Here is a 27,409-nt window from a genome sequence, read left to right as displayed (position 1 = left end):
AAGATCTTTCTGAGTTAGTGTTTTCATTTCCTTCTGATAAATACCCAGTAGTGGAATTGCTGGGTCACAAAACAGCTCTGTTTTCAACTTCCTGAAGAAACCTCCTTCCTATACCCCATATTGGCTGCACCAAATCACATTCCCACCAGCAGGGCAGGGTTCGCTTTTCTCCATACTCTCACCAACACTTCTCTTTTTGATAATAGCCATTCTAACAGGTGCTATCTTATTGTGGTTTTGATTTGCATTTACCTAATGATTAGTGATTGATAGCACCTTTTCCCATACCTGTTGGCCATCTGCATGTTCACTTCAGAAAAATGTTTACTCATGTCCTCTTATTTTTTATTTGCTTTTGTTTGTTTTGTTTTGTTTTTGTCTTTTTGCCATTTCTCAGGCCGCTTCTGCGACATATGGAGGTTCCCAGGCTAGGGGTCTAATCAGAGCTGTAGCTGCCAGCCTACACCACAGCCACAGCAACGTGGGGATCTGAGCCGTGTCTGCAACCTACACCATAGCTCACGGCAACGCCGGATCCTCAACCCACTGAGCAAGGCCAGGGATCGAACCCGCACCCTCACGGCTCCTAGTCAGATTCGTTAACCACTGAGCCACAACAGGAACTCTATCATATCCTCTTATTTTTTAATCAAAATTTTTCTATTGAGTGTATGATTTTTAATATATTTTTAGATATTGACCACTCATCAAATGTATGATTTACAAATGTTTTCTCTCATTCTGTAGGGTACCTATTCATTTTGTTGATAGTTTTGTTTGCTATGTAAAAGCTTTTTAGTTTCATGTAGTCTCATTTGTTTACTTTTGCGCCTTGCTTTTGGGGTCAAAGCCAAAAAAAAAAAAAAAAAAAAAAACATTGCCAAGACCAACGTCAAGAAGCCTATGGCTTGTTTTCTTCAAGCTTTTATGGTTCCAACTCTATGTTTAGGTCTTTAATCCATTTTGAGCTGATTTTCATGTACACTGTAAGATAGTGGTGTAGTTTTCCCAAAACCATTTACTGAAGACTGTCCTTTCTCCATGGTATATTCTTGGCTCCTTTGTCTTAAATTAATTGTCCATGTAAGCATGGGTTTGTTCTGGGTTCTCTGTTCTGCTCCATTTCATCTATGCATCTGTTTTCATGCCAGTATCATACTTTGATTACTATAATTTTGTAATGTAGTCTGAAATCAGGAAGCATGATGCCTCTACCTGTACTCTTCTTTCTCAAGATTATTCTGGCTCTCTGGGGTCCTTTGTGGTTCCATTCAAATGTTAGGAATTAAGTACTTTTTAATGGCCACAAAATATTTCATCAAGAAGATCTGTGGTAATTTAAACATGTCAGTTTCCAGAGAAAAGGGATTTTTCAAGAGAAATACTGCCTTTAAGGCACTTCTCAACAAAAATTTCAAATTGGAAAAGTTACTAGACTGTGTTTCTAACAGCCCCTTTATGTTTCTTTCCAAAGTAACATTCAGTGATCATTTTAACCTTCTTTTCCCTCATGACTTGAACCGTTTGAAGATAGGTGATGAGACTGGTTTCCTACATTCAGATGATTCCTATTTAGAGTGCCTCAACTGACAAGTAAGTATCCCTGACTTTTTGTCCACATCTATCTGTACAGAGGGGAAAGGAAAAATTCCAGTTTGGAGATGGCCAGGTTCCTTTCTCTCTTGTCGTTCCCTGACTCTTGCCTGTCCTTGCTATAGCTGCTATAGTTGATCCTTTAATATTCCTATATTTCTGACCTCAGTTTAGCAAAATGGCTGAAGCTTCACTTTCTATGTACTGCTTCTGCTTTACTTAGATCCCCAAAACCCCACTAGATCTTAGCAAAGAACAGTGGAGAGTATAACAGCTTTGAAGTCAGACCTTGATTAGAATCCTGGTTCCACCAACAGCTAGGAGATCTCAGGTAAATCGCTTAAACCCTATCTGTGCTTCAGTTTTCCCAAGAGTAGCTAACAATGTCTGCCACAAAGGTGTACTTGAGTATTAGACTGGAAAATGTACTGAAAGTGCCCAACACAGCCTGGCACACAGCAAGCTTTCATAAACGCTGGTTACTACTGTCTATTAGTATATACCATTCCTATTATTGCACACATTTCCTTACCCTAGTTTGGAACTGGTATTCTTGATCCTTGACTTGTATCCCAAGATTACTAGTACCAGGGAGATGCAGAGGGAAAAAAACAAGTCCCTCCCTGACAAAGAAATCTATGAATTTGGAAATACCCAACTGGAAAAGGAAGGTAATCACTAATCATGAAGGTTAAAGAGGAAACCCAGTAAGAATCAATTGGGTATTTGAGATAAGTATGTTGCCTTGAATGGAAAGCAAAAGAAATCTCAGAAACATCCCAGTTGAAGTACATAAATACATAGAAATCTCTTACTGGAATTAAAAAAAAAAATGAAATAAAACACAGCTTTTCAGTTTCCATGGGGAGTTATTTTTCCAGATAGCATAAAATTAGTTTCCTATCTTAAGCTGCACCTGCTAGATTACTAACAACTGTATTATTAAGTCTCTGGACTTTAAGTGCTTTCAATGTGAATTTTCCTCCTACTGTGCCCATCTGTTCTTTTATTATGGGCCTAGAGGAAGCCAAGACCTAATATATATTCAGTTCTCAGACTTCTTTATGATATTTTCATATAAGCATTTATATCTACTAAGGAAAATTATAGGACTGTGCAGAAACAATTCACACCTGATTTTCCTTTTCTCGCTATCCAAAGGGTCATTATTTTTATGAAAGACTAAAAAGTCACCATTCAGGTAAGAAATAAAGCCAAGGAAAACAAATAATTACAACTTTAAAAGGTAAGTTTGTCAGGGATAATAAAGGATCTTCGATAACACCAAGATATCTTATTTATGCATATTATATTAGAAAGATAACTTAAAGATTCTTCAAATGTTAATGTGGACAGAGCCAGCTTAGGTTGGGAAAGATCAAGGCCACTGCCTACTGGTGGTTGCTCCTCATCAAGATCAGCAGTGACCTCCTTCCCAGGAGGCATTTCACCCAGTGATGCTGCTCCTGCACCCAACGAAGTTGGGGCCATGTGAGATCACTTTCCCTACTATCAAGCTGGCTGGATTAAAGTGATCCATACCTAAGTTCTCCCTGTGTAGTATCAATATTTGACTAAACACACTCATTTTACCTAAAAATCAAAAGTTCAAAAATAAGGTAAAAAGAGCAAAGGTGTGCTACATTAAACCACTATATGCTACAAATATAAATTCAAGATATATACAAATATTAGATACAAAGTGGCTACTCATGAAACTCCTTGGCAGGCAGAGATCTGGAGGAAGGTGTTGCTTACCGGCAGGCTTAGAGCAGACAAAAAAGAAAAACAAACTACCTCAGCAGCTGCAAGGCTGATGCATACTCCTCTGAATCCCATATGTTCTTTTCCAAACATGTGCAGTAGAGTTCTCTGATCTGTAAGTGAACAGCACCCTTGTGAGCAACCAAAAGTGATTTGCTAAGCTTGCACACTACTAGTTTGGCAAAATCATAAAACGGTGAAGACCAAAAAAGTTATTAAAAACAGCTATTGTCTGTAGATGATAACAGACCTGGCATATATTACATGGATCAGGAATTTACATAAAACACCACTGACATAAAAGCAAAATGAGACCACACTGGGATTGGCATATATGACTGGTCACTTTGTAACAAGAAAATCATAAAAATAATAATGTGATTATTAATAAGGATTAATGGCAGAAAGCATCTTAGAAACAAGTCATACTTACATATTATATTTGTTTTCTAAACTTCTGAGTTAAGGATGACAATATTTAGGAATACAGAAATCTTCCACTGCCTCATAGGTTCATAGGTTTGTGTTATGACACAAAGGACAGCAGAGCATAATTTTGCAAGGAGCAGAAGTACTGCTTCACTTTAGGTTTGGGTGTAATGTGAAGTTAACCATTTAGTGGTCTCAAACAGATTCCTTCTTCCATGTCACTAGAGTGGAGGATCAGTTCTCTCAGTATAAATGACAAAGAAGTATAAAGGAAGCAAAGTAAAATCGCATGAGCACAGATACACTGTAGGAAAAGCAATACCACTTGGATCCATGTGGTTGTTTCTAGTTGTGGCCATCAAGAAAAACAAAACAAAACAAAACTGTTTTAATCACCAGTAATGTGTACAGCTAGAATGGATATAGTTTGTGCACTTACTGCAGGATTTGGATCCATTTCTAATTCTGATGCCTTAAATGCCACTAAATTCAAAGCAAAAAACCACCAATATTCCTAAGTCATAGTTTCCAAATGATAAATTCTGTTTACCTGTCGACCCAGTGGGTACTTGGGAAGAGAAGAGGTGAACTGATGAAGACCTCTTAAAACCAGGAAGTAATTTGTATGGTAAACATGCAGGTTTTCTAGTAAGGATTGTGCTTCCTCCTAAAAAATCATAAAATACATTTCAAATATCTAAGTAAGCAATTAAAAGAATAATAAAACCTAATTCATGGACATATGCATATAATTTCTGGAAAACTGATGAGAGAAATTTCAGGATTATAAATTAACCTTAATTCTGAGAGGTTTTTTTTTATGCACACAAAACCTAGGATAAAGGCTGGATACTGTGATTTAGTATCAAGTCTGGTGATATTTTACACACACTAAAATTAATACTATAATTTAATTTCCTCCTATCTACAGCATTGCCACGATAACTTGCCCCCTCCCCCCCCCCCCCACAACACAAGCATGCACAAGAACACTTTTCTGGATGTCTGCCTGTGCCAATCAGCCAGTGTGTGCCACGGCAAAACAGACTCATCACCCTCTACCTCACTGGCATCTGAAGGGTGAGGCGATCACTATAGCACCCAGTACCAGTGTAATTAGCAGTTGCCAAGGTTCCGCTTATGACGTGTGTTTGCTTTTCTTAAAGTCCTGCTAAAATGGTGTCTGAAGGGAAGAAGGGGAGACTGTAGAAGAAACTCTACAGGTGATTATGATAAATACCTGTCTCTTGTTGAGAATCTCCAATACTGGTTTTATTCACTTTATCAACTATGGGGAGGGGAAAGTAAAAAAGAGAAATTCAAAGCCAACAAGCTTTATAATTTAAAATTCCAAAAATGTGATAGGGGAGATGGCATCTTAAGAAAACCATGGGATGACTAGTCTCAATAAATTGGTTTCAAAAGGTTTTATTTGGGCAGGGTTTTCTAGAAGCTTCTGAAATAGTTTAGAAATGATTTTAAACACTACTTCCCAGAAAGCATTTTTCAGCCCTCAGATACTTTTATAACTGCTAATTTCTTAATGTTCTCTTAGGATTATGATCTGCGGCATGGTCTTCAAATTTTTTTCTCCAATGAGAAGTCAAATAAAGGACTTTACTGAACTGTCACTTTTTCAGCAATATCTTGTAGATACCCATTATTTTCGGTGATCAACCATGCAGAAAATAACATGTTAGATATCAATAAATTCAAGCAAATCTAACCTATATAAAACAACAAATCTGACATATTTTCCTAAACCCTAACTCACTTAGAAATCAATTATTTGATCAGCAATCTATGAGTCATTACCTGAAAGCATAGGGAAAATGAAAGAAAAGCTTTTATTAACAAAATGTTTTCATACCAGTATGTGAGTTAGTTGGTAATTTCAAAAATCTGTCTTCCATCATAACAAAGGTTATTTTAGCCACCAATGGGAGAGTACACTTTAATTCTATTTTCTCTGTAAGGTATAACACAGAGATTGCATAAAGCCACTGTTTGCCTTGATGTGTGATTAAACAGTTTTTGAACGAGGGAATATTGTGGAGAAAAAGGAATTACTGAATAATAATCATAATTCATGCTGTCTGCACTACCTATGACTTTTGCTTTGTGGAGTAAATGTAAGTACAAATAGCTGGATCAAACAGTAGAATTAAATGAATTTACTTGGATGAGGAGAGAAAAGAAGCCCCTGACATTGTATGGGCAATGCTGTACACTCAAGAAACTATATGCTCTGGAGTGAGTGTGAGGTGAGGCATACGAACATGTTTTCCTCCCAGATGGTCTTAGTCCCTTCATACTTCTTACTGTGTGATTACATTCCTGTGCCGAATGCAATTCTAGGGCTCAAAAAATGTTTTGTTTTGTTCTGATAACATGGCAGACTATTTCATCTGATGCCAACTGAGGAAATGGAGTTCTGGTTCTGACACTGGAAATAAAACTGACTATGCTGGACTTAACTAAGAAAAAATCTGTTCTACAGATCTAACTTACTAAGGGATTTTCAAGAGTAATTTTGACCATTCCAGATCTTTGCCTTAAGTGCTGACTTTAGAACCTAATTTTCATATAAGAGATTCCACTGTTATTTATATCTGCATGCTTACCAGCTGCAGCTAAAAACATCAGAAATGACTAATTTAACTTTTTTTTTTTTGGCTGTGCCCATGATATGCAGTCCCAGCCAGGGACAGAACCCATGCCACAGAAGCAACCAGAGCCACAGCAGTGACAATGCCAGATCTTTAACTGGCTGCACAAGGGAACTCCATTAATTTAACTTTTCCAGGAAACATGTTCTCTAAGTCCTTTTTCTTACAGAGATACATATCTGCAATTGCCTTTATCTATCTAGGGCAACAACTGCTGGTGCACTTTATGAACACTTTTTAATAAACTTAAGCCCAAAGATCTATGAGAAAACTTCCTACTTAATAAATTATAGCAGCATCCCTTTGTGCAAACGCAAAAATGAAGCCTGTTGGAATAGTACTTCTATTTTCCATTCATTAAGTTTTTCTTTTAAGGATTCTTTGAATATTTTTGAAGACAATGTTTTATTAAATATGTCCTGTGCAGGGAGTTTCCGTTGTGGCGCAGCAGAAACGAATCCAATTTGGAACCATGAGGTTGCCAGTTCAATCCTTGGCCTTGCTCAGTGGGTTAAGGATCCGGCATTGCTATGGCTGTGGTGTAGGCCGACAGCTACAGATCCGATTAGACCCCTAGTCTGGGAACCTCCATATGCTGAGGGTGTGGCCCTAAAAGCACAAGACTGTGTGTGTGTGTGTGTGTGTGTGTGTGTGTGTGTGTGTGTGTGTATACTTATGTTCTGTGCAAATAAAAACTATAAATAAATTTTCCTCAAGCATCTTCAATGTACACTAATCATAGCTGTCACTGCTTTATTTCATAATTATATGTAGAATAACCCTTTTCAACAGAGATACATTTTGCCTAGAAATACTTATTGCTTCCCAAAGATATATGTTTTCTTTTGTTCTTGAAACATGAAGACCTCTTGGTCTCTACTGATCTTTGAAACAGATAAAGGAAGAATGTGATATAAGAAAAACAGAGCAAATACATAGCAGCCTCCTCGCTCTTCCTTAAACGTGCCAGACACGCTTCAATCTCAGGTCCTTTCCACTTGCTGTTGCTCTGTTTGGAACAGCCTTCCTCCAGATCCTGCATGGCAAGCTCTATAACTTTTTCTTTACTCAAAACTCATCTTCTCAATAAGGCCCTTATTTAAAATTTCAGTCCTACCTCCATCATACCAAACTTCATATTTCCTTTCTCTCTCTCAGTGTTTTCTCCTTAAGCCATTATCACTCACAGATATTTCACCTATTCCTCTTGATAGAATGTAAGATGAATGAAGGCAGGGAATTTTATGTTTTGTTCACTCCTGAACTAGGTTGCTATCTGGCATACTTTTGAGTAAGCACTCAAAAAATATTTGCTGAATGAAGAAGTTTGTGAATAAATGGAGATCAACATGCAATTTCTCTTCTAAATAAGAGCAATGGCTGCAGTCTGGCTGAGTATGAGCCAGATTTACTAATTTTTCAAAAAAAGACAAAAGACAAATTGTGAAGTAAAATTTTTCAGTTTGTAAATGTTAGCCCAAAATATTTTAAAAAATCACAACAGACCTTGAAAATAATCCACATTTATAGCAGGCTGTCAGTGCTGCCAGTCAACGCACTTTTAAATCAGCTATCTCCAATTACATCAATCCTGTGTGTCAATTCACTCAAAAATCATTCATGGAGTTACCGTTGTGGCTCAGCAGGAACAAACTAGACTGGTGACCATGAGAATGCGGGTTCAATCCCTGGCCTTGCTCGGTGGGTTGGGGATCTGACATTGCCGTGAGCCATGATGTAGGTTGCAGACATGGCTTGGATCCTGCGTTGCTGTGGCTGTGGTGTAGTCCGGCAGCTGTAGCTCTAATTTGACCCCTAGCCTGGGAACTTTCATATGCTGCACATAATGGCCCTTAAAAAAAAGAAAAGGAAAACCATTCATGTATTATTATTTACTTACATGACCAAGCCTCTACTGTTACTGAACTAGTTGCTCTTTTTGGAGAAGCCAATTACTATGTGAAACTTATATGCAGTTAAAGAAAATATGATGAGTAGAATTACATTTGTCATGATGCTTAGTTTTTATTCAATAACTAATAAATACTCAATAGTATTTATCATTTAAGTGTCTAGAATTATATGCATAGGGATGAAGAGTGGTGACCTCAAGAAGATTTAAAGAAAGTATGTTAGAATGACTAAATTTCTGCAATTTATTCTTTTTAATTAATTTACAGATCATTAAAAGATGGTAAAGCAAACATATAGTGAATTTTTGGATTAAGAGGCATCGGCTGTCCAAGAACACAGCATTTTCTCATCTGTTGTCTTGTTAGAACTAAGCATTATTTTTCTCATTAGAAATTTTGGCTGACAGGGTTTCCCAGACTTGACTCATTACATCATCACAGCTCCCTAGAGAACAGCAAACCACAGCTTTCTCCCAGCTCTCCAGTGGTGTGAGTGCTAGTCTTCTACAGTCTGTCTCAGCCTTTTGTCCTCTATATTCCTACCCTACATTTATATCAGAAGCACTTAATGAAGGGTTTGGACTTAAACTGCCAATTCCTCACAAACTACCAGGCTAATGCCCAGCCTGCTTGATCACATTTGGTAGTTTGCAATGATTTTCTTTTTTCCATCTCTTTCCCTTTTATTATTTTTTCTAATAGATTTCTCCTTCTTTTTCTGCCCTTTAGTGCTGCCAAAAGAAACAGAAAGAAGAGGTGGGGGCAAAGGTGAAAGGCAAGTTTCTATCAAACTACTGATAAGCAGACTAAATGTTGACCAAAAGTCCTTGTTCTACCACTAACTTCCTCTCGGACCTCAAATAACTTCATTTCCTTTCTCTTGACTACAGTTCTTCACTTGTAAAATGAGCATGCTGAATCAGGTTATCTTTCTAATAGTAATGTAGAATAAGTCCAAGACTTTCTCAAGACTACTTCCCATTCTCAATGGACTTAAAATCTAGTTGGGTGCGCAGGCACAGAGACATGAAAAATAACAAGTCAGAATAATAAAATATCACCTGTTACCTGCAGGGATTAAATCTAAATTTTTTACATATCATGAAGTTTTAACCCTTTAAGGGCTGAGAACATGACACATACCTTTAAGTAAGATTCAAATAAAAACACATAAGTTGATTTTCTCAGATGAAGTATATAGAATTAGAAATGTAACTTCTTGACAAGGCAGGACCAACACGAATAGCAAATCATTACTAGCAATATAGAATGTGGTCAGTGTAGAGAGCAGATTAAAATGATCCAATCTTAGATATGGTGTTGAGACAATGAATAAAAACTACTAATTAGAAAAAGCTGTTAATATCCCCCCTCTCCCCCGCTCCATAGAACATTTGCTCATGGAAAGGAAGAGGATTTTTCACCATTAAAAAAATCTTTCCAGGGAGTTCCCATTGTGGCTCAGCAGAAATGAACCCGACTAGTATCCATGAGGATGCTGGTTCAATCCCTGGCCCCACTCAGTGGATTAAGGATCTAGCACTGCCGTGAGCTGTGGTGTAGGTTACATACACAGTTTGGATCCTGCATTGCTGTGGCTGTAGTGTAGGCCAGCACCTATAGCTCCAATTCGACCCCTAGCTTGGGAACTTCCATATATGGCACTTGCAGCACTAAAAAAAAAGAAAAAAAAAAATCTTTCCAGTATTTCAAGAACTAGCGTTTTTTATTATCAGATAATGATAACAATTATGCAAATATGGTATGAGGCCAAAATCTTCCAAGCTCTCCTTAATATCTGAACTTGAAATAAAATTTCAGGCACAAGCAATAGTAAAAATTCTATCTGTAATTATGGAGAATTTGAAAGTTCTCTTTAAAGCACTTCTGACAGCTTGATTTCTCATGAAATATTTCATAAATTAAAGATTTAAATTAAAAAAAGAGAAAGCTTGATTACTAAAGCAACCTTATGGGGCAAAAAATGGTAAAAATATATTCAGTCACTGCTCCTGCTATTTCATTTAAAATATATAGTTGTTTACCATAATAATTTACCTAATTTAATTTCAATTAAACCTATGCACTAAAATGGAATTTCAAAGAGGAATCTAAATGATTTAACTAGTTAGAAAAAAATTACTACTCACCTGTTTAATGAACAAGTAAATAAAGCCATAGCATTCTATAGCCAAAAGAAACTTTAAAGATTATTTGGTTAAACATCTATTACAGGCTTTGAAAGCTACTGAGCCATGAGAAGTCTGAATGAATGGGAGCTTGTGCACGCTTATTCTGCTTACACTTAGAAGAACTTGATTGTTAACTGTCAGAGTACACTTTTTGGCCATTGTACCCAGCTGCACTGTACAACTCTTCTAGGGATGGACTACTCAGACATAAGAAAATGCAAAGAATCTTTAGTGTTTCATCAGCTGTATGTAGCCTTCTAATGTTCTACCTTAGTTTGAACTTCTTAGTAAATCTTCCACAAACACATATGGTAGGGTCAGCTCACTTTTTAAATTGAAAAGTACACTCTCAAAAAACCATTCCTCAAGTTTATGAAAAACAGAGCTAATATATAACTTTAAAGCAGTACCTAAAGGTCCATAATTTTAAGGGAATTGAAGTTTGGGGTTTTTTTTTTTTCATCTTGAATCCAATAAGAGGATAACTTACATGAATCATCTGTTTAGGTTGGGATTTGGTAGTTTAGTTCTACACTTAAGAAAATAAGGTAAGAGAAATAATAAATAAAGTTTCCTCCTAGGGAATCAATCTAATTCAGTGGTTCTCAAAGAATGGTCTCCAGACCAATAGCATCAGCATTACCTGGGACCTTTATGTTAGAAATACAAATTCTTGGGCCTCAGCACAGAGCTACAATATCAGAAACTCTGGGGATAGAGCCCAGATATTTGTGGGGTGTGTGTGTGTATGTGTGTGTATATGTATACATGTATACATATACAGTTTGTTTGTTTGTTTTTGGCCACACTCCAGCATATGGAAGTTTCTGAGCCAGGGATCAAATCCACACCACAGCAGCAACCTGAGCCACTGCAGTTACAATGCCTGATCCTTAACCCACTATGCTACACGGGAAATCTCAGATAGCTGTGTTTTAACAAGCCTTCCAAGTGATTCTAATGTATGCTAAGGTTTGACAATCACTTGGTTCATCAGAGAGAGCAAAGTGGTCTTTAGGACAGAAACAATCTAGACATAGAGAGCATAAATTCCTTTAGATTACACTTTGAGGCCTATGTATTATAAACGTAAATGTAAAAAAATGGGCACAAAATGATAAACCCTAACAGTAAGCAAGTCTATTTAACAATATAATCTATATGATTCTGAAACGGGGTATTGTATATAGTCTGAATGCTATATAATATACAAAATAGTGTATTTTTATCATTATCTTAATTACTATCATAGTGAAAAATAAATAGTAACAATATTTATGATTTACATTGATAAAAGTTTTATTGTTCTATTTGTTTTTAACTGTCACTTGCTGAACAGACTGATTATCACTACCCGTATGAAGAAATCATACTAGGAATTACTATCCTATTTTAGAGATAAGGAAATTGAGGCTTAAGTGACTTTCTTAAGTACATATGGCTAAGGAGTAGCCAGAGTTCAAATGCAAGATTTCTAATGTCAAGTTCAGGATCTTCCCCTGTATCATGCAGTATCATATTAGTGATTATCATGTGGAATTTTTTCCCAAATTTTTTATTGTAGTAAAAACACAAAAAAATTACGTATTCTAAAACAAAATGAGAAAAAGAGAAAAAAGAAGCATTATAATAAGAATATAATATTTAAAGCTACTTTCACTCTAAACTGTAAAAATCGGAGTTCCCGTCGTGGTGCAGTGGTTAACGAATCCGACTAGGAACCATGAGGTTGCGGGTTCGATCCCTGCCCTTGCTCAGTGGGTTAACGATCCGGCGTTGCCGTGAGCTGTGGTGTAGGTTGCAGACGCAGCTCGGATCCCGCGTTGCTGTGGCTCTGGCGTAGGCCGGTGGCTACAGCTCCAATTCAACCCCTAGCCTGGGAACCTCCATATGCTGCGGGAGTGGCCCAAGAAATAGCAACAGCAACAACAACAACAACAAAAAAGACAAAAAAAAAAAAAAATCAATAGACATACTGATAAAATTTTTTCAGAGATATATCTTCTATTCTTTGAATTTAGCAGGTACCCTGCAGATAACATTTTCAGATTAAAGGTACAGATCATTGTGCTCCTTTATATTTCTTACTATGTAAGTCTCAAGAAAATATGCCTTTAAGTGATTAAATATACAATTCTAAAATGAATAGGGCAAAGATAAGAATAAATAGGGCTGACAACTGCAACACAGTATAAAAAAAAATGTTCAGAAAATACACAAGAAGTTACTGAAAAGCAAAGATAAATGTTAGGCTATTTCTGTATCAGACCAGCCTAGACATTGTCTTCCTTTGTCATCTCAATGGTTTAAAGGTACTCTTTAAAAATCTATTCCTGGCTTCTGAAAATACAGTCTTGACAGAATGTTCCAGCAGTAAATGCACTTGGCAACTAGCTGGCTCAGCAGAGAGCTAATCTAACTAATCTTAAAAGACTCAATAAACATGCACACATCATCTCCCATTGCTTCTTAAACTTCCTTGCTACTGAGAAGTTCCTGTCATGGCTAAGCTGTAACAAACCCAACTAGGATCCATGAGGAGCCAGGTTTGACCCCTGGCCTTGCTCAGTGGGTTAAGGATCCTGTGTTGCAGTGAGCTGTGGTATAGATCATGGACATGGCTTGGATCCAGTGCGTGACTGTGGCTGTGGCTGTGGCTAGCAGCTGCAGCTCTGATTCGACCCCTAACCTGGGAACTTTCATATGCTGCAGGTGTGGGCCCTAAAAAAGCAAAAAAATAAATAAAATTCCTCTCTACTGAAATAAGCTACATAAGCTATATTAGAGGTTGAAGACTTCCTATACTGCTCTGAAAAGGTTACAAAGGTTATTAAAATGAATACTGAACCCAATCTATAAGTGACTTTATATTATGGCCCAGTGTAGATCCTGCATCAGAAATAATGTTCAATAAAAGCCATTCTCCACTGTAATTATGTATATCAATTATAACTCAATTGTTTAAAAAAAGGCATTCTCAGGGTTCCTGGTGGCTCAGCATGTTAAGGATCTGTCACTGTCACTGCTGTGGTGTGGGTCTGATCTCTGGCTCAAGAACTTCCACATGCCATGGATGTGGTCCAAAACAAAAACAAAAACAAAAAAGCCATTCTCAATATTTTTTGAGAATTGTTTAAAAGGAGGTACATCGGTATTCAGAACTATACAGAACAAATGCTCTCTAGGAACTAAAATTCTTTTTTTTTTTTTTTTTTTTTTTTGTCTTTTTGCCTTTTCTTGGGCCACTCCCATGGCATATGGAGGTTCCCAGGCTAGGGGTCTATTTGGAGCTATAGCCACGGGCCTATGCCAGAGCCACAGCAACGCAGGATCCAAGCCGTGTCCGCGACCTACACCACAGCTCACAGTAACGCCGGATCCTTAAACCACTGAGCAAGGCCAGGGACTGAACCCTAAACCTCATGGTTCCTAGTCAGATTCGTTAACCACTGAGCTACGACGGGAACTCCGGAACTAAAATTCTTTTACTTAAAATTTGAAAATAGTTTGTATCAGCAAAACCCACACAGAGTTAGGGCTTAACTTTAATCTCATCTTAATTTTATTAAATTTAAATGTCTTTTTAGGGCTGAACCCGTAGCATATGGAGGTTCCCAGGCTAGGGGTCTAATCCGAGCTGTAGCAGCCAGCCTACACCACAGCCACAGCAACGTGGGCTCCATCTGTGACTTACACCACAGCTCAGGGCAATGCTGGATCCTTAACCCACTGAGCAGGGCCAGAGATCAAACCTACGCCCTCTTGGATACTAGTCAGGTTCGTTAACCACGGAGCCACAACGGGAACCCCATTAATTTTATTACAACTTTCTAACAATTTTTTCCTTAAACAGGCATGAAGAGTATGAAAATAAGTGTGACATCATGCATTCTAATTATAAGGAACTTGTTAAATAAAGATGTATTCATTTAATAAAGTATAATGCCACTCTTACAGCCACATGTAAAAAAATGAAATTAGAATATTCTCTAATACTATATATAAAAATAAACTCAAGATGGAATAAAGACCTAAATGTAAAATCAGAAACCATAAAACCCCTAGAAGAAAACATAGGCAGAACACTCTCTGATATAAATCATAGCAATATTTGTTTGGATCTGTCTCCTAAGGTAAAGGAAACAAAGGCAAAAATAAACAAATGGGACCTAATTAAACTTAAAAACTTTTTACATGGCAAAATAAACCATCAACAAAAGGAAAAGACAATGTACTGAATGGGAGAAAATATTTGCAAATGATGTCTGATAGGTGATTAGTATCCAACATTTATAAAGAACTCATACAAACTCAACATCAAAAAAACCCAATCCACATGGGCTGGAGTTCCCGTCGTGGCGCAGTGGTTAACGAATCCGACTAGGAACCATGAGGTTGCAGGTTCAGTCCCTGGCCTTGCTCAGTGGGTTAACAATCCGGCGTTGCTGTGAGCTGTGGTGTAGGTCGCAGAGGCGGCTCGGATCCTGTGTTGCTGTGGCTCTGGCGTAGGCTGGCAGCTACAGCTCCAATTTGACCCCTAGCCTGGGAACCTCCATATGCCACGGGAGCAGCCCAAGAAATGGCAAAAAGACAAAAAAAAAAAAAAAAAAAAACCCAAACAACTCAATTAAAAACTTAGCAAAAGACTTGAAAAGGCGTTTTTCCAAAGAGGAAATGCAGAGGGTCAATAGGCACGTGAAAAGATGCTCAACATCACTAATCATCAGGGAATCGTACATCAAAACCACAATGAGATTATCACCTCACACCTGTCAGAATGGCTATCATCAAACACAAATAACCAACGTTGGCAAAGATGTGGAGAAATGGGAATTCTCCTACACTGTTGGTGGGAATGTAAATTGGTACAGCCCCTGTGGAAAATACTATGGAAGTTTCTCAAAAAACTGAAAGCAGATCTACCATATGACCCAGCAATTCCACTCCTAGGTATACAACTGAAAAAAAACAGCAACACTAATCTGAAAAGATACATGCACTACCGGCACCCCACAGAAGCAACCTCATGTTCTAGTTAATCTTTCTTCTTGCTAAAAAAGTCTTACCTTTTAGAACTGAGGTTTTATATCAACTTTAATAGTCACATTCCCATATGATTATCAAGATCCAATACATCATTATGCAAAGTATTAGAATGTACAGATTTTTTAGGAAAATTAACTCAATAAATTTGATGTGCATATTCTTTTTTCATAAAGAAAAAAAGAGAATAAAACTGAAACAAATATATCCATATTCCTACCTTCAAAAATATCTCATTGGTCAAGAGCGCAACTTGCTTTTCTAAAGCTTGCTTTTCCACATACCTAAAAATTTTACGATTCCATACACAAAAAGAGAAAATTAGAATTCTAAATATTTAAATACCATAGGAAAAAAGAACTATGAAGGTTGATGCCCCCTTTTATTTCTTCTCAAAAAATACATTCAAGATGACAGTCATGGTTTCATGGTAATTTTTAATTCCTTAAATCAGCTGCAATTCATAGTCTAGGGGTCTAATAATAAACAAAGGCCATGACCTCTAAAAATAGGAAATGTTATTTACAAAAAGTAACTCTAGAGAACCTGCAAATTATGTTCCCTTGTAGAAATATTTTTCTTTATGCCAAATGTTCAAACCCAACAAAGAAATATCACAATTAAAAAAGAAGTGCTTTATTTTGCTCTAAACAAAGTTATTTTTTCCTCTACCCACTTCAGAAATAACTGGATCTGAGATCCCTTATTTTTCCCCAAACTCTTACATGTGTTAAATTTGTAATTCTCTTTTTACCTCCTGAATGATGGAAGACGTCGGATATTTTCACATTGATTATTTGATAAAAAACGAATTCTTCTTTTGGCTTCTAGGAGATTACAGCACAGAACACTGAGGGGTTGGGAATAGAAATGTTCTAATAGAGAGAGCTGAAAGAAATGTAATGATTAGATATTTTTGCTAAATTTTGATAATAAATCTTTTGCCCTATGTCTGCTCAATCTTATGGTTTCTTTTTAAACAGAAAGTATTTACAGCACTAATACATTTAATAATATCACAATAACATAGAAAATAATGCATAAACTGCTATATACCTTTAATATTTTAAGGCTCCAATTTTGTGGACAAGGTCAGAAAATTGTAATCTCTGAAGCATAAACTAAAAAAAAACCTAAATGGATAGATAAGCTATGTACAGAAGCAACTCATAGTAACAATAAATGTGGTGGGGTCTGCGCTGTGACCCAAGAGACTAACAGATGCTCAAATACTCATAAGAAAATACTAATCTAAAATCAGTGTAAAAACTGGCCTGCTAAATAAATAAAAATGCTACAATAGCAAAAGATTTGCCTATTGATAAAAAAAAAATAACAAGAAGTGATGGATGTCCAACTAAAACGTATCTTTTAAAATTCAGTTATATTTCACGGAGAAAAAAATGGTACAGTATCTGGTAGATAAATGTATTCTAGTAACTAGAATGCTGTGGTCTCTACAGTACATGGGAGATTCTACCATAACTTGTAAGATTTATTTTAAACGACTATCCACACGTTAAAAACTCTGACTCTTAAGCAAGCTTCTCAAGACAGTTTGGTTTTCTCAGATACCTTGTACCAACGAGAATCATGGACAAAACACATTCTGGTCACCGAAAAACAGCATTCCCCATCACAAATTAATAAATTAACATGCTAGCTTATATACAAGTCTTAAGGTATTTGAGCTTGAGCCTTTCTGGGTGAACCGATAATGAATTACTGAGTCTGTAAAGCTGAAGATCAGATACCCAAGACTAGAGAAAGTCCTCCAAAATAGTCCATTCTGGAGGAAATATAAGGCTATAAGGCAAAGAGGCAACCTAAATTAGAAACAAGTACAAAACAGAAAGCAACTGTTCATGCCAAGTGCTAAATTATTTTTGCACATATTAACATAATCGTTGTGTCTCATACATCCCAATTCTACTAATGTGATAATATTTATTCCAACATTAACATCAATTTTTAAACATGAGAAAAGTAAAAACCAAACACAACAAGGGACTTGCTGGGAAGGAGAAATGGGACTAAGTCACATAAGACTTATACAGTATATAGTATATGAGACTTGCAGAGCTATAAAGAGGACAAGAACCCAGTAACACTAAACTATTTTGTCCAAGTGTGTTCTCGGTATCTGGATTGATTAATAAGTTGGTTAACGCATCCATCTAATGAGGGAAGGACTTAAACATATACAGAGTGACTATATGCCCTATTAGACCTTCTACAGAAATCAAGACATATATATTTCCCACTGATGATTAGGAAAACTGCACAAATGGGGTCTAAAGACTTTGTTACTCATTAGCTGTGTGACCGTGGCCAAGCTACTTAACTTAAGCCTCAGTTTCTTCAAGTGCAAAACTGAGGATAACAGTATAGATAAATGAAGAAATGTTAATACTTAGTAAAGTGCCTAGCAAAAATAAATTATCAGGAACCTATAAAACCATCTAATCAGATGCCTTCATTTTACAGACAGAAAAGAGAGACAGAAAGATTAAGTAATCTGGTTAATATGCTTTTCTTCACTCACTTTCTCCAAGGTGTTTGAGCTGACAATTTATATTTCCTAAAACTCCTCTTTCCCTTAACTTTAGCAACATTCTACCTTTTAAAGATTTTCCTTATTGTTTTTAGTCTCCTTTTCTATTTCTCATTCTTATTCATCAGCTTGCCGAAGGCACTACTCTTAATCCTTTCCTCACCCCTCTGAGTGATATTTCATCCTCATTACGTGACTCGACCACCACCTTTTTATGATAAATCCTAAATATTTCTACTCCAGATTTTTCTCCTGGATACCAAATCTTTATATCCAACATGCCCTAAATTAACCATAAACAAAAAGAAACACATACTTTCCTACAAACTGACTCTTTGCTTCATATTAACATGAGCACTTAACAAATAGAACCAACCTCCAATCCATCTGCCAAGCCAGAATCTGTTTGTCTGTCTGCAAGATACTCCCCTCTTACGTACCCTATCATCTACTGAGTCACCAGGTTCTGTCGATTCTATCCCATCTTCAAATTTATTTCCTTCTCCCCAGTCCCAGTATCACTACCTCAGGCTAGCCCTTGTCATATCTTGTCCATATTACTACAGTGGCCCTCTAACAGAGCTCTCTCCCTCCACTGTGGCCTCTCCAAGGTCAACCTGACTAGCTCCTATTCCTGAGGATATACTTGTTCTCCTACAGAATCCAAGCCATGTTTTTTTAATATGGACTACTCAGAACTATAAGCATAATTCTACTCTTCTGCCTCCTTCACCATAATAAGCAATTTGAAGATTTCTTTGTTCTCTGTATTGCCAGGGCTCAGCTTAGTGCTTGGCTTACAGTAGACTCTTGATAAACACTTATGAGTAAATAAACAAATGAGTGAAAGTAAAATGAATGAGAAATAAATTAGAAAGTTATTATAGCCTTGTTTTCATTTAACTTCACATAATACTAAGGTGCATAATATTTTCTTGCTTTAAAATACTCTTTTTATAAAGTGTAAGTTGAAAAAAAGAGACACATATTAGTCATAAGAGACCAATACTACAGTGTTACGTGTAGAGGAAGAATACATATGAGAAATAATTTATAATCTCCAAGGTACTACACAAACATGAGGGATTATCATACTGCACTTTTGCACTGAAGGTTACTAATATATAGGTTTTAATGAACTTAACAACTGGCATGGGTTCAAAATGACTGCATTTTAGGTAGTTGCCAAGAGAGGCAAATAATGTTAACTTTGAAACAACTAGAGAATGGGGTCCTTTTTTAGATTAGCACAGGTGTTATGAAACCAAGTTCATGAATTTTCTTCTGGAAATTCATGAAACCTTAGTGAAAATGCATTCCTAATACACAGAAATAAATATAAATGAACACACAAATATGTTCAGGGCACAACAAACTACATCCCATAGCCTATTTTTGTAGAGCCCAAGAACTACAAATTGGTTTTTGTATCTTTAAACAGTTATTTTTAAAAAATAAGATGATATTCAGCAGAGACCACATGTGGCATGCAAAACCAAAAATATTTGATACCTGGCCCTTTAGAGAAAAAGTCTGCTGATCTTTTATATATATCATTTCCTAGGCAGCAAGCCCATTAGCTTATATCAAATTCTCGAAAAAAAGTCTCTTCCTCCCCACCCCCAGATGGTTAAGAATCACTGAACTGAGAGGTCTTTTTCCATTTTTGATATTCTAATTAATGTATTCTCTACATTGTGCTGCAAGGTAATAAAAAAAGAACCATAGAACCTAGAATAATATAACTTGAATTTACTTAGAATAAGTATACTTTGCCATTTAAAATGCCTAATTACCACACTGAAAAGTCAGTTTGAAATAAAATGCAAATTATTTAGAATCAGCTTGTGAATTTTCAAACCTGTTAAGTGTCTTCTTACCTGGAGTCCTTTTATAAAGTTTTGAATTGAGAAATCATGATATAAGAAGATATTAGTCAGAATCTGCAACACTTTTTCACTTAGTTTAAATGGAAACTGAGTTGTAAGAAGCAGCTGAAAGAAATAAAAGGGAAGCAGGACTTACTCCTTGTTAGTCTTTATTCTTCATAAGCCTCAAGTATAAATGAGTCAAAGAATGATACTGACACAGCATCTAGGAAAGCTATACTAGTAGATAGAGTTTTAAGCTCAAATATCAACCAAAATTTTAAATAAATTTAGGCAATAGTAACAATAAAAGAAGCTATTCATACTACATCTTCAGAATCAAAGATGTTCATCATCCTTCACCCAATTCCTAATTTTAAAAAATACCAACTATGCAATCCCTTGTCTCCCACCAGAAGGCACTGAAGAAGCTGTAGGCCTTGGACTGAACATGCAACCTGCACCACAGCAGTGACCCAAGCCACACAGTGACAACGTCAGATCCTTAACCCACTGAGCCACCAGGGAACTCCTGACAAGATTTTTTTCATCTATATTGATGCACATTAATGAAGAGTAACACATTATGTATTGTCAAATGAGAAACCCAAAATTAACAGATGTCTATTTTAAAAATATTAAATAGCTGAATTTGTATTATTCAGTTAATTCTTGTTGGCCTACAGTGAAGATTCTACATTTGAAAATGAAAAGTCATACTAGGCTTTCCAAATAGAAGCAGAGTTATAGAAGGCCAAATGAATTTGATCACAACCAATTTCAAGTACTGTAGTTGGAAAATTTTTCCCTAAAGTGTCAGTAAGCCAGTGGATACCAACTTGGGGGAGAATGTAGAAGTTAGTAAATAAGTGGAAGGTCATCATTAGTTTACTTCACACAGCAGCACAAAGCACATCTTCAATGAGCTGAGTTTAGCAACAATTCATGCAAGGTCAATACTAAAGAAGAGTATTTCCTCTTAGGTAGAAATACAGAGCTCAGGTTTGGGAAAGAATCAGAATTTATTTTTTGTCATGAGCAGCATGACAGAAAAGAGTCCATTAAAAACTTCAAGTCATTTAATATAAAGTGTGTCAAAACACTGTTATTGTTTCTAGGAAGCCATTAAATTCTGCAAAAATTTATTCTAAAAACTTACAATTTTCCATTAAGTAATGAATGATAGGTAGATGGTTAGACATGATCATTCTTTTCATAAAGCTTATTATTTTAACTGAAGAGGCAATATTATACATTACAAAATCAATAAAATTATTAACATATGTGAAGGAATCCATACAACAGTACACTCTGAAAGATATAGAAATCTATCACTAACTTTATATTTATAATCTATTCTTGGCAGTTTTCTTCCTTTTTTTTCCCTTTTTGGGCTGTCCCTATGACATATGGAGTTGCCATTCAAGGCATCAGATTTGAGCTGCAGTTGTGACCTATGCTGCAGCTGCAGCAGTGCTGGATCCTTTAACCCACTGTGCCAGACCAAGGATCGAACCTGCATCCTGGTGCCGCAGAGACACCTCCAATCCCATTGCATCACACCAGGAACTCCTTGGCAGTTTTCTTTTCACCTGGATTTCACTGGTAAAATTTTTTACTTTTACCTTATCAAGTACTGTAGTCAGGTGCTCCTTGCAAGACAAAGACTGGAATAGTTCTAGACACAACAAAGATGATACTGCATGAGGAAGCAACCGATGGATGATAATAGGAGATGTGGCAATTCCAAAGATGAGGATTAGTGGAAATTCATGTAGATGTTGACTAGTTTTCAAAGGAAGATACAAAAGTGCAATGCCTTTAGCAAATCTATTTCAGCACATCATATTTTAAAATAAGACAACTTTTACTTTAATGTTGACTTCATAACACACTGCTAAGGAAGATCATTCTAAATAATAAAAAACTTTTCAGGTCGTTCATTTTCCTCTGTTAAAACAAAGAAATAATTATTTCCCAGACATTCTAGCTCTGAAATCAATCTATATAATAGATTCTCTCATTTTATAAATAAGAACACACTGGTCCTGAGAGATCTAGTGTTTCTCCCTGAGGTTATACAATCTCAAATGTTAGAAGAGGTGTTAGATACCATTCAATCTCTCACCCAAAGTTTGAGTCCTGCCTACAGTCTTCCTCATGGATGGACATCCAGTCTATGTTTTAAGAGTTCAGTGAGGTGAAGCACATTCATTTTCAAGTAACTTATTCTATTTATGGACATTTCTAATAGACACTAGGTCACCAAGCCATAATAGCTAAGATTTAGAAAACTTTTCTTAAAAATATGTAAGAGATATATTTAATGAACATCATTTAAAAATGTTACATTCTCTCCTGGCATTTTTTTTTTTTTTTTTTTTTTTTTTTTAATGCCACACTTGCAGCATATGGAAGTTCCCGGGCTAGGGGTTGAATCAGAGCTCCAGCTCCTGGCCTACGCAACAGCCACAGTAACACCAGATCTGAGCTGCATCTGCAATCTACACCACAGCTCACCACAACACCAGATTCTTTAACCCCTGAGTGAGGCCAGGGATCAAACCCACATCCTCATGGATACTAGTTGGGTTCTTAATCCACTGAACCACAGCAAGAACTCCTTTTCCGGCATTCTTAACTCAGACTTATTGAACATGATTCATTCTTAGCATAAGCAATATGAATATAAGTGACTTCCACAGAATAAAACAGCAACATTCCAAAAACTATTGTAGGTCAGAGCCCTCTGCTCTGTGGCTGACGATTTTGCTTGCTCCCTCCTATTAGCTACTGCTTTTCAGTATCCTAGACTTTTTTCTGCTCTCACAGTACTAAAGTACTCAGACTCTATTACTGGTACTTTAATCAGCTCAGTGTTAGCATTAAGAAAAGTCTTAGGATCTTGGAGTTGTGGCTCAGTGGTAACGAACCCGACTAGTATCCATGAGGATGTGGGTTCGACTCCTGGTCTTGCTCAGTGGGTTAAGGAGCCAGGATTGCCATGAGTGTGGTGAAGGTTGCAGACATGGCTTGGATCCCACATTGCTGTGGCGTGGGCCAGCAGCTACAGTTCTGATTCGACCCCTAGCCTGGGAACTTCCATATGCTGCAAGGGTAGCCCTAAAAAAGAAAAAAAGAAAAGTCTTAGGATCTAGAAATCTCAGTTTCAAATGGAAAAATAAATACTATCAAAATAGGAATTATATTAGTAGATTATCACACAATACAGCTTTAGACAAATGTAGCCAAAACTATTAAGCAAATTAACATACAGAAGATGCCAAAATAAATTATACCCTAAAAAAATGTACCATGGGAAAAGCATTTCACTGGGTTTTTAAATAGGGTTAATTACTTCAATTTCAAGTCTCAGAAGACTGTCTTAAAGATCCAGTAAGATCATGAAAATAGTTTCTCATCAGAAATAATATAAGTTATTTAAAAAACATTATTGTTCAGTAGAGCTATATGTAATTCAAAGCTTCTAACAGTGGACAGGTATCAGAAAATAAGTCCTGACAAAAATATCTCAACCTAGAGTGGTTTACCCATTTAGTGGTCAAGTAAGAGACAGACATTCTTGGTCAGACATTCTTTTATACTGCCTTATCATAACTAAAAATTGGCTAACTTTTGTTTTTTGGTTCTCCTTTTTGGATCAAAAAGCAAATGAAAATCTGATAGGCGGTATTTAAATGTTCAATTTCATAAGAAATTTAAAATCATCCTGTTTCAATCCTTTAGTATTAAAATGAAGATAAAACTTTCATGTTCTCTGAAAACAGTTGCTTTTTAAGTTAAAAGCTGTATGTTTTCTTAATAAAAAGAATTTTGCTGATTTCCCATTGTGGCTCAGCAGGTTACAAATTCTGACTAGGAACCATGAGGTTGTGGGTTGGATCCCTGGTCCTGCTCAATGGATTAAGGATCCGGTGTTGCCATGAGCTGTGGGGTAGACCACAGATGTGGCTCGGATCTGATGTTGATGTGCCTGTGGTGTAGGCCAGCAGCTATAGCTCTGATTCAACCCCTAGTCTGTGAACTTCCATATGCTGCGGGTGTGGCCCTTTAAAAAAAAAAAAAAAAAGAATTTTGCAAAAAAGTCAGAGATACACCATCTACCTGCTGATAATTATGAAGTCTTGGAGTACTTTTGTGGTGAAGCTTTCCATATCCTTTAAGATAAGCACAACAGGTGGAGACTGCCATTGGCTAGAAGAAGTCCTCTTTTTTCTTGGCATTTTTGGTTCTGTCTTCTTTTAAGCCATTGTAGAAAGAAGGAGTTAAAAGTAAGCTTTACCATCCAAACAATGCTATAATGCCACAAGCTGTTACAGCTCCCTTCATATTTCACAGCAACATTGTTTCTTTTATTTCTCCCACATAATAAACAGAAACTCATTCCAGCAGTTATTAGCAGAATCTTTGTGTGTCTGACATGGGAATAATAACCAAGAAAAAGGTCCAGTAACATCTATAACTCATATGAAATATTTATATTTTCTGCTATCTGAGAAAATGACAGGAAAAGCATGGGGAGAAGAAAACATTTTCTATAAAATTGATTTTTCTTTTGGTAGAATATTATATTTTGCTTTGCTTTAGGGTGAGGCCAGTATTTTTAATTAAAAACCATAATGAATAACACTACTTACTACTCTACTACTGTGAAATTTCAGGTTGAAAACATCTCAACTATCATCTGGTCCAATGCCAATTTTTAAAAATTTCTAACCTAAACTACAGGCAGCATTTCATATCTAGACAATCTGAAACTAAGGATCAAAGAAGACATTATGGTAAACATTAGACCCAGCTTAATCCTTATATACCTTACTTATGATGACTTCAAACAACCACATTTGGCAGAAAATGTTACCACAGTAACTTTTCCCCATACTATCTGGCTACACAGGAACATAAAGGAAGGTTGTGGCTTTATGGTGCAGTTACCCCATGAACCATTTAGGTTTTCGCTTTCACCAGTCTGTCACGGGAGAATGAAACTTCTATCTATATATCTTCTTGTCAAACATACTATACATACAGAACATTTACTCCTTCAAGAATTCTAAACATGGAACAAATTAGATATATTATCGATGTGTGTTTACACACACACACACACACACACACACACACTACTCTTCATCAAACTAAGTTGAAAATGAGTACTAAAAACAAGTTTCTATCCCATAAAAGTAAATGTTGAGGAATCTAAGAGATAGTATATTAAAGTTAAAGCCATTGTCACAGCGCTAGAAACATATTCCTGATGCTGCTTTGTCACTGGATGATTCTCCCACAAATAAACTGGCCTTGTATGAACCTAAAGATTTCCTAGGAATCAAGCTGAATACTGATAAAAGAAAACTTCTGAATTCTAATAGCCTTAGGAAAAATAAGTAGCTACTGCTAAATTAACAACTGGTGCTACCGAAACATATCCTTATTAGAACAAAAAAGTACTATGGTTTTACTGTAATTCTAGACCTCTTCAATCATATGCCAATTTCCTGGTGGGAAAAAATGTCAATTTACATTTACCTGTGTGACATTCATGTACCAACTGGAAAGAGAATCCATGGAATAATGTGTCTTCTTCTGAGTGAACTGAACACTTTCTTTCTCTTTGGATGGCACATCTACATTGCAGTCCATCAATTGTGAGGTGAGCTTTTGCAAAAAATGCTTAATATCTGCAGAATATAAAATGTAAATAAATCATATCCCCTTAAAACAAATCTAAAACACCTGAAATTTCTTGATCAGTATATTAAACTATTTGGGTAGAATGTGTTTTTCTACAATTAACATTGACATAACATTTAACATACTAACTATTAAGGTTCATTAACATCCTCCCAATATTTAAATTTCATTAATTCAGACTAACACTAAAGTTTATGTCTATTGTCTATAAGAAAAGTATTACCTAAGCAAATGCATAAACCTGAAAACTATATATTATATTAGGAATAATATGTACTTATATAACACCGGACAGCAAAAGGTTTTGAAGGCTCGGGATTACTCTGTGAGGTACTGAACCTCATCCTGCCAAAAACTCAGTGTCATGCTCTTCCCACAAATAAAAAGGGATAAAGACAGCCAGAAAGAAAGACGGAAGAGATGTGTAACATCTCATCAAGGTTATTAGAGCATTAATACTTCACCTGGACAATCTTTAGCTTGCAATGAGACTACATATGGAGTGACATTATTCTGAAGGGCTTCTGTTAGACTCCTGAATGTTAAGTCATGATCTGTTACATTCACACCTATGGGATAATAAATCAATATTATACCATCATTTTATCATTAATAATTTAATAACAAAAAAGCTATTTAACATGTCAAGTAAATTATGAAGTAAAAATATTTTTAAAACATGGTTAGTAACAAAAACTAAGAAAATATACCACAGAGATGAAGAGATCTCTATTAAAAGTAGACACGCAGAGGCACACACTAGCCAGGAAAGGTATTTAGCACAATTTTCCTTTCAAAAAACTACTGGGGACATATAGTTGAAGTAATTTAAAATTCACAGAGTTCTTTAAAACAGTCAATCAAAAATAAGGGCCTTACTGTGACCCTAACTTAACAACTGAGGAGAGGCCAATCATTAATACTATTAATGATCACAGTAATAAATACAAAAGGTGAAGTATATATTGAGTTGATTTTTGAGGGAAGAGTCTAAAAACTAATTAAAACTTTAGATCCTTTAAGTATTTACTGAATCCCTGGTTCTTTTTTTTGCTATTTCTTTGGGCCGCTCCTGTGGCATATGGAGGTTCCCAGGCTTGGGGTCGAATCGGAGCTGTAGCTGCCAGCCTACGCCAGAGCTATAGCAACGCAGGATCCGAGCCGCGTCTGCAACCTACACCACAGCTCACGGCAATGCCGGATCGTTAACCCACTGAGCAAGGGCAGGGACCGAACCTGCAACCTCATGGTTGCTAGTCGGATTCGTTAACCACTGCGCCACGACGGGAACTCCTGAATCCCTGGTTCTGATTTCCACAAACAGAGTTTTAGTGCTCTGCATGCAGTTACCAGAGTTGAGTGGAAACTTCCCTACTACTTTGGAAAAAAATTGTGATAACTGATGATTTCCCTAGCGTCACAATGTGTGAGTTCTAGGAAGTGCTTCGGTGCTTAGGCAGGGGCCAGCAGCTCACATCTTAAAACTGCTCTGAGACTTGCTACTATAAAACTTCAGCTGCTTGGAAGGAAAGAAAAAGGTTTCAGAATCACCCAGGCCACCACTAAGCAAATTTTTTTTTTTTCTAGGAGACAAAAATGTTGACAGGGTATTTTTAAATGGACATATGCCTTTTTGAAAACAAAGATCCAACTGTGCTTAAGCATTCTT

The 27,409-nt window shown here is 36.4% G+C and overlaps 1 protein-coding gene across 13 annotated transcripts in view; it reads right to left on the bottom strand.

Annotated features, from left to right (window-relative positions):
* Positions 1-27,409, bottom strand: part of ORC3 (origin recognition complex subunit 3) — a 62,189-nt gene that overhangs the window by 22,372 nt on the left and 12,408 nt on the right. For 8 of the 13 annotated variants that reach the window (XM_021089832.2, XM_084959772.1, XM_084959788.1 and 5 more), the window contains 9 exons: positions 26,205-26,309; positions 25,576-25,727; positions 24,151-24,284; positions 21,651-21,810; positions 20,038-20,151; positions 16,358-16,491; positions 15,824-15,887; positions 4,337-4,453; positions 3,391-3,470 (listed from right to left, as the gene is read on the bottom strand). In XM_021089832.2, the coding sequence (XP_020945491.2) occupies positions 3,391-3,470; positions 4,337-4,453; positions 15,824-15,887; positions 16,358-16,491; positions 20,038-20,151; positions 21,651-21,810; positions 24,151-24,284; positions 25,576-25,727; positions 26,205-26,309 (1,060 nt within the window). The remainder of the gene's footprint in view (positions 1-3,390; positions 3,471-4,336; positions 4,454-15,823; positions 15,888-16,357; positions 16,492-20,037; positions 20,152-21,650; positions 21,811-24,150; positions 24,285-25,575; positions 25,728-26,204; positions 26,310-27,409) is intronic. The other 5 variants (XM_084959823.1, XM_084959805.1, XM_084959818.1 and 2 more) reach the window with 1 other exon arrangement.

This window comes from Sus scrofa, chromosome 1 (assembly GCF_054392235.1).
Source record: "Sus scrofa isolate SSC_HxYL_T2T_F1_AM1 chromosome 1, Sscrofa_HxYL_maternal_Yorkshire_Landrace_v2.0, whole genome shotgun sequence".
Taxonomy (NCBI): Eukaryota; Metazoa; Chordata; class Mammalia; order Artiodactyla; family Suidae; genus Sus; species Sus scrofa.
This window is presented reverse-complemented; position numbering and strand designations above follow the sequence as displayed.